At 38.1% G+C, this 10,909-nt stretch overlaps 1 protein-coding gene across 10 annotated transcripts; it reads right to left on the bottom strand.

Annotated features, from left to right (window-relative positions):
* Positions 1-479: 479 nt before the first annotated feature.
* On the bottom strand, positions 480-6,110 carry LOC111003985. Of its 10 annotated transcripts, none has more exons than XM_045628396.1 (3): positions 6,024-6,110; positions 1,502-5,323; positions 480-1,156 (listed from the first exon to the last, which is right to left on the bottom strand). In XM_045628396.1, exons 1-3 carry the CDS (start codon positions 6,028-6,030, stop codon positions 591-593), a joined length of 4,395 nt encoding a protein of 1,464 aa, XP_045484352.1. In that variant the 5' UTR covers positions 6,031-6,110; the 3' UTR covers positions 480-590. The 10 variants fall into 10 exon arrangements, with proteins under 10 accessions (XP_045484352.1, XP_045484353.1, XP_045484356.1 ...); XM_045628397.1 differs by having other exon boundaries at positions 480-1,858; positions 2,204-5,323; XM_045628400.1 differs by having other exon boundaries at positions 480-2,203; positions 2,906-5,323.
* Between the last annotated feature and the right edge of the window lie 4,799 nt (positions 6,111-10,909).

The raw sequence follows: 10,909 nt of genomic DNA, 5'->3' as shown, positions 1-10,909 counted from the left end.
CTGATTAATACGACTATTTTATAATTGAGTCATAAAAATACCTATATTGGGTATTTTTTCAATTAGTAATTATTATTTATTTATTGTTTTTACAGCGATTTTTGGTTACGTGCTCATAGCTATGGCTGTGGTGGTCGCATATTGCTGTGATTGTCCCAAAGATGGCACCGAAAAATACTATAAACACGAGGATTGCGACAAATTTTACCAATGTGCTAACGGTGAGAAAGTGGTAATGATATGCCCAGGACATCTCTACTTCAACGAGACCGTAAACCTATGTGATTGGCCTGAAAACGTAAATTGCACTGGGCGTAATATGCCTGTTCGGAACGTCCAACTTGTAGAGGTCCAATAACTTTACTTTGCTATTTTTATTGTATAATCAAGCATATATCTAATATAATTTTAGCATGTCTTTTGTGTTTTCCTTTCTTATCTCTTCATATTTAATATAAACATGTAAATTAAAAACGTACTTTTATAATATAAAATTTTATTATAACATTTTGAAAAGAGAATACAGAAATAAATAGAATATTAATTTAACATGGCAAATGTTTGTTTAAGAGCAAGAAATTGTGAACTGATTATGATCTTGTTACGATTCTGTTGCCACATTTAACATTCTCAGGGTAGTCGCAAACCTTCTTGCTGGCGCTGTACATTAAATTACCAGGACAGATATATGGTACGGGTCGGCCATAAGAACATTTATAAAATTGATTACAGAATTCATGAACTAATAGATATCCCTCAGAATTGTTTTCTGCACACTTTTCAGGAGCTTCTTCTGGGTCATAATCAACATTACTGTCACTGCCATCTCCTCCACCGTTTTCTCCATCGCCACCGTCTCCGCCTTCGTTTTCACTGTCATTTTCACCATCATCACCCTCATCTTCTGGACAAGATATGACTCTGTCTCCACACTCAACATTCTCAGGCCAGTCACAGTACTCTTTGTATGGGTTGTACATAAGTTTTCCGGGACACAGCTGGGTTACTGGTAGGCCGTGAGCACATTTGTAGAATTTGTTGCAATTTTCGTGGGCAACCAAAGTGCCGTCCGACCCATCTTTAGCGCAAATAGACGGAGCTTCAGAGGGGTTGCAGTTGCAGTTTCCTTGACCGCCATCACCGCCTCCACCGTTACCTCCATCGCCACCGTCTCCACCTTCATTTTCACTGTCATTTCCTCCATCGCCACCGTCTCCGCCTTCGTTTTCACTGCCATTTCCGCCATTATCACCCTCATCTTCTGGACAAGATATGACTCTGTCTCCACACACAACATTTTCAGGCCAGTCACAGTACTCTTTGTACGGGTTGTACATAAGTTTTCCGGGACACCGCTGGGTTACTGGTAGGCCGTGAGCACATTTGAAGAATTTGTTGCAATTTTCGTGGGCAACCAAAGTGCCGTCCGACCCATCTTTAGCGCAAATAGACGGAGCTTCAGAGGGGTTGCAGTTGCAGTTTCCTTGATCGCCATCACTACCTCCATCGCCACCGTCTCCACCTTCATTTTCACTGTCATTTCCTCCATCACCACCGTCTCCACCTTCGTTTTCACTGCCATTTCCGCCATTATCACCCTCATCTTCTGGACAAGATATGACTCTGTCTCCACACTCAACATTTTCAGGCCAGTCACAGTACTCTTTGTATGGGTTGTACATAAGTTTTCCGGGACACAGCTGGGTTACTGGTAGGCCGTGAGCACATTTGTAGAATTTGTTGCAATTTTCGTGGGCAACCAAAGTGCCGTCCGACCCATCTTTAGCGCAAATAGACGGAGCTTCAGAGGGGTTGCAGTTGCAGTTTCCTTGACCGCCATCACCGCCTCCACCGTTACCTCCATCGCCACCGTCTCCACCTTCATTTTCACTGTCATTTCCTCCATCGCCACCGTCTCCGCCTTCGTTTTCACTGCCATTTCCGCCATTATCACCCTCATCTTCTGGACAAGATATGACTCTATCTCCACACTCAACATTTTCAGGCCAGTCACAGTACTCTTTGTACGGGTTGTACATAAGTTTTCCGGGACACCGCTGGGTTACTGGTAGGCCGTGAGCACATTTGTAGAATTTGTTGCAATTTTCGTGGGCAACCAAAGTGCCGTCCGACCCATCTTTAGCGCAAATAGACGGAGCTTCAGAGGGGTTGCAGTTGCAGTTTCCTTGATCGCCATCACTACCTCCATCGCCACCGTCTCCACCTTCATTTTCACTGTCATTTCCTCCATCACCACCGTCTCCACCTTCGTTTTCACTGCCATTTCCGCCATTATCACCCTCATCTTCTGGACAAGATATGACTCTGTCTCCACACTCAACATTTTCAGGCCAGTCACAGTACTCTTTGTATGGGTTGTACATAAGTTTTCCGGGACACAGCTGGGTTACTGGTAGGCCGTGAGCACATTTGTAGAATTTGTTGCAATTTTCGTGGGCAACCAAAGTGCCGTCCGACCCATCTTTAGCGCAAATAGACGGAGCTTCAGAGGGGTTGCAGTTGCAGTTTCCTTGACCGCCATCACCGCCTCCACCGTTACCTCCATCGCCACCGTCTCCACCTTCATTTTCACTGTCATTTCCTCCATCGCCACCGTCTCCGCCTTCGTTTTCACTGCCATTTCCGCCATTATCACCCTCATCTTCTGGACAAGATATGACTCTATCTCCACACTCAACATTTTCAGGCCAGTCACAGTACTCTTTGTACGGGTTGTACATAAGTTTTCCGGGACACCGCTGGGTTACTGGTAGGCCGTGAGCACATTTGTAGAATTTGTTGCAATTTTCGTGGGCAACCAAAGTGCCGTCCGACCCATCTTTAGCGCAAATAGACGGAGCTTCAGAGGGGTTGCAGTTGCAGTTTCCTTGATCGCCATCACTACCTCCACCATTACCTCCATCGCCACCGTCTCCGCCTTCACTTTCACTGTCATTTCCTCCATCACCACCGTCTCCACCTTCGTTTTCACTGCCATTTCCGCCATTATCACCCTCATCTTCTGGACAAGATATGACTCTGTCTCCACACTCAACATTTTCAGGCCAGTCACAGTACTCTTTGTATGGGTTGTACATAAGTTTTCCGGGACACAGCTGGGTTACTGGTAGGCCGTGAGCACATTTGTAGAATTTGTTGCAATTTTCGTGGGCAACCAAAGTGCCGTCCGACCCATCTTTAGCGCAAATAGACGGAGCTTCAGAGGGGTTGCAGTTGCAGTTTCCTTGACCGCCATCACCGCCTCCACCGTTACCTCCATCGCCACCGTCTCCACCTTCATTTTCACTGTCATTTCCTCCATCGCCACCGTTTCCGCCTTCGTTTTCACTGCCATTTCCGCCATTATCACCCTCATCTTCTGGACAAGATATGACTCTGTCTCCACACTCAACATTTTCAGGCCAGTCACAGTACTCTTTGTATGGGTTGTACATAAGTTTTCCGGGACACAGCTGGGTTACTGGTAGGCCGTGAGCACATTTGTAGAATTTGTTGCAATTTTCGTGGGCAACCAAAGTGCCGTCCGACCCATCTTTAGCGCAAATAGACGGAGCTTCAGAGGGGTTGCAGTTGCAGTTTCCTTGATCGCCATCACTACCTCCATCGCCACCGTCTCCACCTTCATTTTCACTGTCATTTCCTCCATCACCACCGTCTCCACCTTCGTTTTCACTGCCATTTCCGCCATTATCACCCTCATCTTCTGGACAAGATATGACTCTGTCTCCACACTCAACATTTTCAGGCCAGTCACAGTACTCTTTGTATGGGTTGTACATAAGTTTTCCGGGACACAGCTGGGTTACTGGTAGGCCGTGAGCACATTTGTAGAATTTGTTGCAATTTTCGTGGGCAACCAAAGTGCCGTCCGACCCATCTTTAGCGCAAATAGACGGAGCTTCAGAGGGGTTGCAGTTGCAGTTTCCTTGACCGCCATCACCGCCTCCACCGTTACCTCCATCGCCACCGTCTCCACCTTCATTTTCACTGTCATTTCCTCCATCGCCACCGTCTCCGCCTTCGTTTTCACTGCCATTTCCGCCATTATCACCCTCATCTTCTGGACAAGATATGACTCTATCTCCACACTCAACATTTTCAGGCCAGTCACAGTACTCTTTGTACGGGTTGTACATAAGTTTTCCGGGACACCGCTGGGTTACTGGTAGGCCGTGAGCACATTTGTAGAATTTGTTGCAATTTTCGTGGGCAACCAAAGTGCCGTCCGACCCATCTTTAGCGCAAATAGACGGAGCTTCAGAGGGGTTGCAGTTGCAGTTTCCTTGATCGCCATCACTACCTCCACCATTACCTCCATCGCCACCGTCTCCGCCTTCACTTTCACTGTCATTTCCTCCATCACCACCGTCTCCACCTTCGTTTTCACTGCCATTTCCGCCATTATCACCCTCATCTTCTGGACAAGATATGACTCTGTCTCCACACTCAACATTTTCAGGCCAGTCACAGTACTCTTTGTATGGGTTGTACATAAGTTTTCCGGGACACAGCTGGGTTACTGGTAGGCCGTGAGCACATTTGTAGAATTTGTTGCAATTTTCGTGGGCAACCAAAGTGCCGTCCGACCCATCTTTAGCGCAAATAGACGGAGCTTCAGAGGGGTTGCAGTTGCAGTTTCCTTGACCGCCATCACCGCCTCCACCGTTACCTCCATCGCCACCGTGTCCGCCTTCATTTTCACTGTCATTTCCTCCATCACCACCGTCTCCGCCTTCATTTTCACTGCCATTTCCGCCATCATCATCCTCATCTTCTGGACAAGATATCACTCTGTCTCCACAGTCAACATTCTCAGGCCAGTCACAGATCTCTTCGTACGGGTTGTACATAAGTTTTCCGGGACACAGCTGGGTAATTGGTAAGCCGTGGGCACATTCGTAAAATTTGTTACAATTTTCGTGGGCAATCAAGGTTCCGTCCGAACCATCTTTAGCGCAAATAGATGGAGCTTCAGAGGGGTTGCAGTTGCAAATGGTGTTTTCATCATCACCAATGTCTTCATCTGGCTGATTTTCGTCGTCTTCGTCTGGCTTTGGTATGATTCTGTCCCCACAATTTACCGTAGAAGCGAAATCACACTGCTGCTTTTCAATGCTAAAGTAAAGATTGGCTGCGCACTGATGTACTACAAGGTCTCCGTGGAAACATTGGTAAAACTTATGGCATTCTTCATGAGGGTACAGTTGTTCGATTGTGTAATCTTCTGGACATCTATTGACATTTAACTGGATATTTCTTCCAAGTGCGACTGTAATTGTGCACGCCAAATAGATGGCTGCAGCTGAAAGCAAAACAGATTATTACTTCATATACAAATTTAAAAGTATCATCTCAATTAGTTAAGAAAGAAGAATTAAGTCATGACCACGCATAACAGTCTTTTAATATCATAAAATCATATTTTAACATCATATTATCTACAGAGCTTTATTAAGTATAACTGCCAATCGAAAATAGTTTTAAAAGTAAATATCGTTTTTAAATTTTCATTTATGTAGATTGTTTTTACTTTAGGTATATATTATAAAAATGAAATAAGTTATGTGAGGTAAATATGATTACCCATATATAATCTGTAATAGACAGTATTTCATTGCAATAAATAATTAGTATTAATAAGTTAATAAAAACAAAATGAAATGCATTAAGAAAATACTTAACTCGAGAATTTGTATAATATGTTAATTATTTATTTCTTTTAAAACTAATATAAACCAGATACATGACAATAAATTATAATTGTATTGAACAACATACTGGTTATTGTAAATACAATTGTAAAAATAGACACGATAAAATTATTTATTTACTTTAAAAATGAATCTTTAGAAAATTACAATATTTTAATTTCTGCGGTGAGTGTAATAAAAAATTCCAAGACTTAACAAATACTATTTATTAGATAATACTAACACAAGAAGGGTTGTGGAAAAGCCGAAAAACAAGCATTCCAGTAAACAAATAATTTTATAAAACCTTACCTTTCATTTTGATGCTTTTAAAAGGACTACACTTTTTCTGGTCTAATTAACTGTTTCCTCTTTCATGAGTGACTTGAGAAAGTGATAATCACCCTTTGTATTTATATAAATTGATAAAAATCAAAACACTTAGGCAACAATATAATTATCATGATATCTAGTAATTAGATTAAAAGAATTGATATATTGTACAGAGAACTCTTTGTAGATTTTCACAAACCTGTATATTTTTGAAGTTTAATAATCCTATATATACGTGACAGTTCTATAATCTTATATAAACCCGTAAATTTGGAAAAAATATATATTTAGCTCATAAATCCTTGTAAAATGTTAATGAAAACGGGACTAAATTCAGGCATTTTATTGCGAAGAGACAAACAAATAGAGACGGCAGACTGGTATATACGAGTATTATAAAGACATAATATGCTATCGCTAGGTTTTTCGTAGGCTCTATAACTTTTTATTATCAAGCTCTATGACTTTTCTCTAGTGCAATCATATATCTCTTATCGTTAGTATAACGTGAACTTTTCAAACCCGACTACTACGTAAGACTTATTATTTTTCGAGGTAACTTAAACACTTTTAGTTGTGGTGGCGTGGCACTATTAGTAAAATAATTTTCAAAATTAGACAATACTACCTTATAATCTTACAAACTTAACCTCTTTAATTTCGATTATAAAAAAAATAATCATTCATTTATTTATAGTCACTTAGTAACAGAGGTTAGGTAAACTTGTGAAAAAACATTATGTTTCGCAGAACAGACCATCAAAATTTGACTTGTACTGTTGAGTGATATTAATCCCGTCCATTTTTCATTTCTTTTATCTATTTAGAGTGTCGGGTTAGTTGTCTGCAGCAGATAGAACGATACATTTGGTTTTGCTTAAGGCAAAAGAAAGCAACAAGCTAAATCGCCATAAGCCTTTTGTCGCGCATAAGTGTTTATTTTTAATGGTGTATCGAGTGAAAAACTTCATTAAATTTATTTAAAATTGATTTTTTAATTAACGTCTGATTATAGATAGGGCTATCTCGACTAGAGATAGAGACTTGCATTCAAAATGTCGGCATGATTAAATATATATTATGATAATATACTTATTAACTTACCTCCCTAAAAGTTTTCCTTAAAAGCTAAAACTACTAAATAACGTTTACGAAGAATATTATAATTGTTCGTTGTATTAAAATCGTGTTACAATTATTAAATATATTGTTTATTCATATTTTTGTACCATCTCTCTTGTTTCTAAGTAAATTTGTACAGTTTTGCCTTTTGTGGTTGTTTGGAGTTTTATACTCTTAGTTTATAATGTTTAAAGAAGAACTTTATTTATTAATGTATCTATTTTAGTCTACTAGGCTCCCTCTGACACATATTTTAATGACCTTTTGAATTGGTAAAACCTTATATATTTATAACGCAATAATATTACGAATTTTTGACAGTGTTTGTATAATAGTAATGATACATATTAAAAATAAATAGTAATGAAATTTAAAATATGTATTTGTATACTTCTTCGGAGGAATATATAGGCCGAAGTAGTATGCAAATATTAATTACATTCTGGCACTTTTTATCATGATTCAAACCCAAAACTCCCAAGGTTATAGCTTTGATTTACCGACTGAATTATGTTGCAATCATAAATTTATAGATATTTAATCAAAAACACGAAAGTTCCATTAATGCAGTTGCTGGAAAAGTAATTAGTCATCCGATTTATGAATGTACGGCTTATATATTTACATAAAAAACATTTGTTTTAGTATAAAACTTTAAATATATCTCAGTAATAGTAAAATAGTATGCCTGTAATTTCACTATAATATCAATGATTGACTCTAATTAAAAGAAAACAAAAAATATAACTTATTGGATAAACTAAACACCTCTAATGTTTATCAAATTTTGTTGTTATTCAATTGTGGTGACCATGATGAAGCCATAATTTACTAAATTACATAATATCAGTTTGGTCAATCAATAGATAAAATAAATCAACTTATTAGTAGTATTGTAAGAATGTTTAAAATTATTACAAAAATCGTTCTTATGATTTTTCCTAGCATATCTAAATTGGTTCACACAGTGTTTTAATATCGAAATAATGCCTGCAATCGACTAAGTACTTATAGAGATTCCCTTACAGACAAACTAAAAAAAGTATTAGTTTTTATAATAAAAAAAACATTTACTTACTAAGTAATCAAAACTTATTTAAAAAGGTTCAGAAAATTACAAAAGGAAACAAAGAATAAGAATGATTCAATACGATAACCTACCTAATTTGGTTGCGTTGTGATGGTGTAATACTAAGGTACGTGATTTTGCGCTATGGATACATCTTTTAACCATATTCTGCAATGGCTTAAACAAGTCAAGATTTAAATAATGGTCGTTGTATATCCGGGCTGCGCGATACAATTGTTACCTAGTTTTTAACCGTAGTTATTGTTGATGTGTGGAACATGAAACAAAGTACAACTACGAGCCTGGTAGGCAGGAACAAGGAAGGGCAATTTCTCTAGAAGAGAGCTGCAATTAATTTTACAATATGAAACTGAAAAGGATCCGAATTATCGTAGTGAAGGTGAATTCTGCTTCGAGGGCGCTGCTGTGGATTTTTCCAAGACAACAGGCAAACGATTGACACACCAGTCTTCAGTAACTGTCCTTCCATCTATTAAATATATAATTTACCGAAAAATGAGATCTTTTTTCCTTGACTTCTTCCTTTCTTTATCTTAGTTGGCCGATCCTCTAAAGGAATCACCCTCTGATCTGTCTTTTGGTTTTGATTTCGTAGTAACATATCCAGTTTTCATCATCTGTGACGATTTCAAATACATATAGCATTAGAGTCACCGCCGTTGAACTTATCTAACATTTGATGTGTTTCTGGTCGTCGGTGAAAGTTTGGGGAATCCATCTGGTATAAAGCTAAACGCCTAAATCTTCGTGTAATATTTCTTGAACTTGACTCATATCAATGCCTAGGCTTGCCCGTATCTGCTGATAGGTCACTCTCTTATCTTCCTCTATCATGCCTCATACAGCAGCATGTTATCTTCAGTAGTTGTTAAAGGACGTCCCTGACGCGGATGATCATTGAGATTGCTATTTGCTACGTCCATGCTTAATCTCGTTAAACCAATTGTAAATAGTGGCACGAGATGGCTTCATTAAGAAATCCTAATCGCAGCCTATCATTGCTTTGTTGTAGAGTAAGCCCACAACCAAAATAATAATAAATCATTGACTGAAAATTTTCTTGCGTTAGGTTCATTTTCACGTCTAACAAGAGTTTTAGATTTGCCGCCAATTCTTTAGTAACATTATACTTTTTAGTAAAAAATAAATCAGTCTGATTGCACCTCATTTAAGTCAAAGGATAGTCTCGATATGAGTTTAAGGCACATTATAAGTCACCATGCGAGATGCCTGCTGTCTATTTTAAATTTTATACAGAAACCATTGTTTGATAGCCCGTAAAAATAGATTTCAGCTTTATTTACTTACAGGCCTTAGTGTCGTAGCATACGAGAATACTTACGGAATAAATAATAAAAAATACAACATAAATTATTTAGTTTGTAATTTGTAGACAATTAAACATTTCAACATAAGCCATTGATCTTTATGCAATATATCTACGGATTAATTTTCAGTGCAGTGCCTTGGCTTTTGTATTTATTATCGGGCAATGAGCTGGGCATCCGAACAAATATACATATTTAGAGGTAAAAGGTAAAATACTTCTCGTACTAGGGACACACAAAATATAACTAAATATATATATATATATATATATATATATATATATATATATGTGTATACTAGAAAAATATAACGCAAACTTCATGAGTATAACAATAAAACAAAAGGTTGCTATTTACATATTTCAGGAGCAAATATTTGTTATGATTTTTATTTTAATAAAATTTAATTTGTAATTTGTAGGCAAGTAAACATTTCAACACAAGCCATTAATCTTTAATGGCTTGAAATTTACGGATTAAATTTCAGTGCAGTGATAAATGGCAATAAAATAAAAAATATATAAAATGTAAGATACAGGTAAAACTTATTCCTCGTCATTAAATTTGTATCGGTAGACATCCCTGCTCATCGGCTAAGAAGGCAGAGGGTGTAGGCCGAGAGAAAAAGCCGGCGTAAAAAGCTCTCGGTACTCTTTTAAAATATGTAGCATATCATCAAACAACACTTCACATCGAAAATTAATTAGAAGTAGCCTGTTATCAGGCCCAGGCCCTTTAATCAACTAGATATTCGTAAACTTAACTTAATATTCGTAAACGTAAGCCTTTTTACATATGGGCGGCGGTATCACTTAACATCAGGTGAGCCTCCTGCCCGTTTGCCCCCTGTTCTAAAAAAATCAACGACGTGTCATTAGCAAACATAACTATCTGATGTTACCATGAAAGGTTTTTTATCCCCATTTATCCCCAGAGGACCTCTTACAATTCACTTCAATCTTCTGAGTTCTACCGTATAAGTTGAAAATTATAGTTAGATGAGGAGCAATTACATCAATAATGCTTGTAATAACTTTTACATAAATACCCCAAATATCGGTAGTGTTCTTAACGTCTACGGTTCTAAATATCCTAACTATATCGTAGGCAACATTTGGTCGGAGAGAAAAATTGACCTTGCATTTTACATTAAATTAGAGCAGTGATTCAGTGAGGGCGGGAGATGATCGAAGAGACTTAGTAGTCGAAATTGTGATGTCAGAAAAGTACTTATCAGAAGTTCTTCATCTCTTCGTTAGATTTCATTATACGAATAGTGTTATCAACATGCTATATGTCTTGATTGCGATCTTTGACTCTTCTAT

This window comes from Pieris rapae, chromosome 5 (assembly GCF_905147795.1).
Source record: "Pieris rapae chromosome 5, ilPieRapa1.1, whole genome shotgun sequence".
Taxonomy (NCBI): Eukaryota; Metazoa; Arthropoda; class Insecta; order Lepidoptera; family Pieridae; genus Pieris; species Pieris rapae.
Note: the sequence above shows the minus strand (reverse complement) of the source record. Positions and strands in the feature narration are given on the sequence as shown.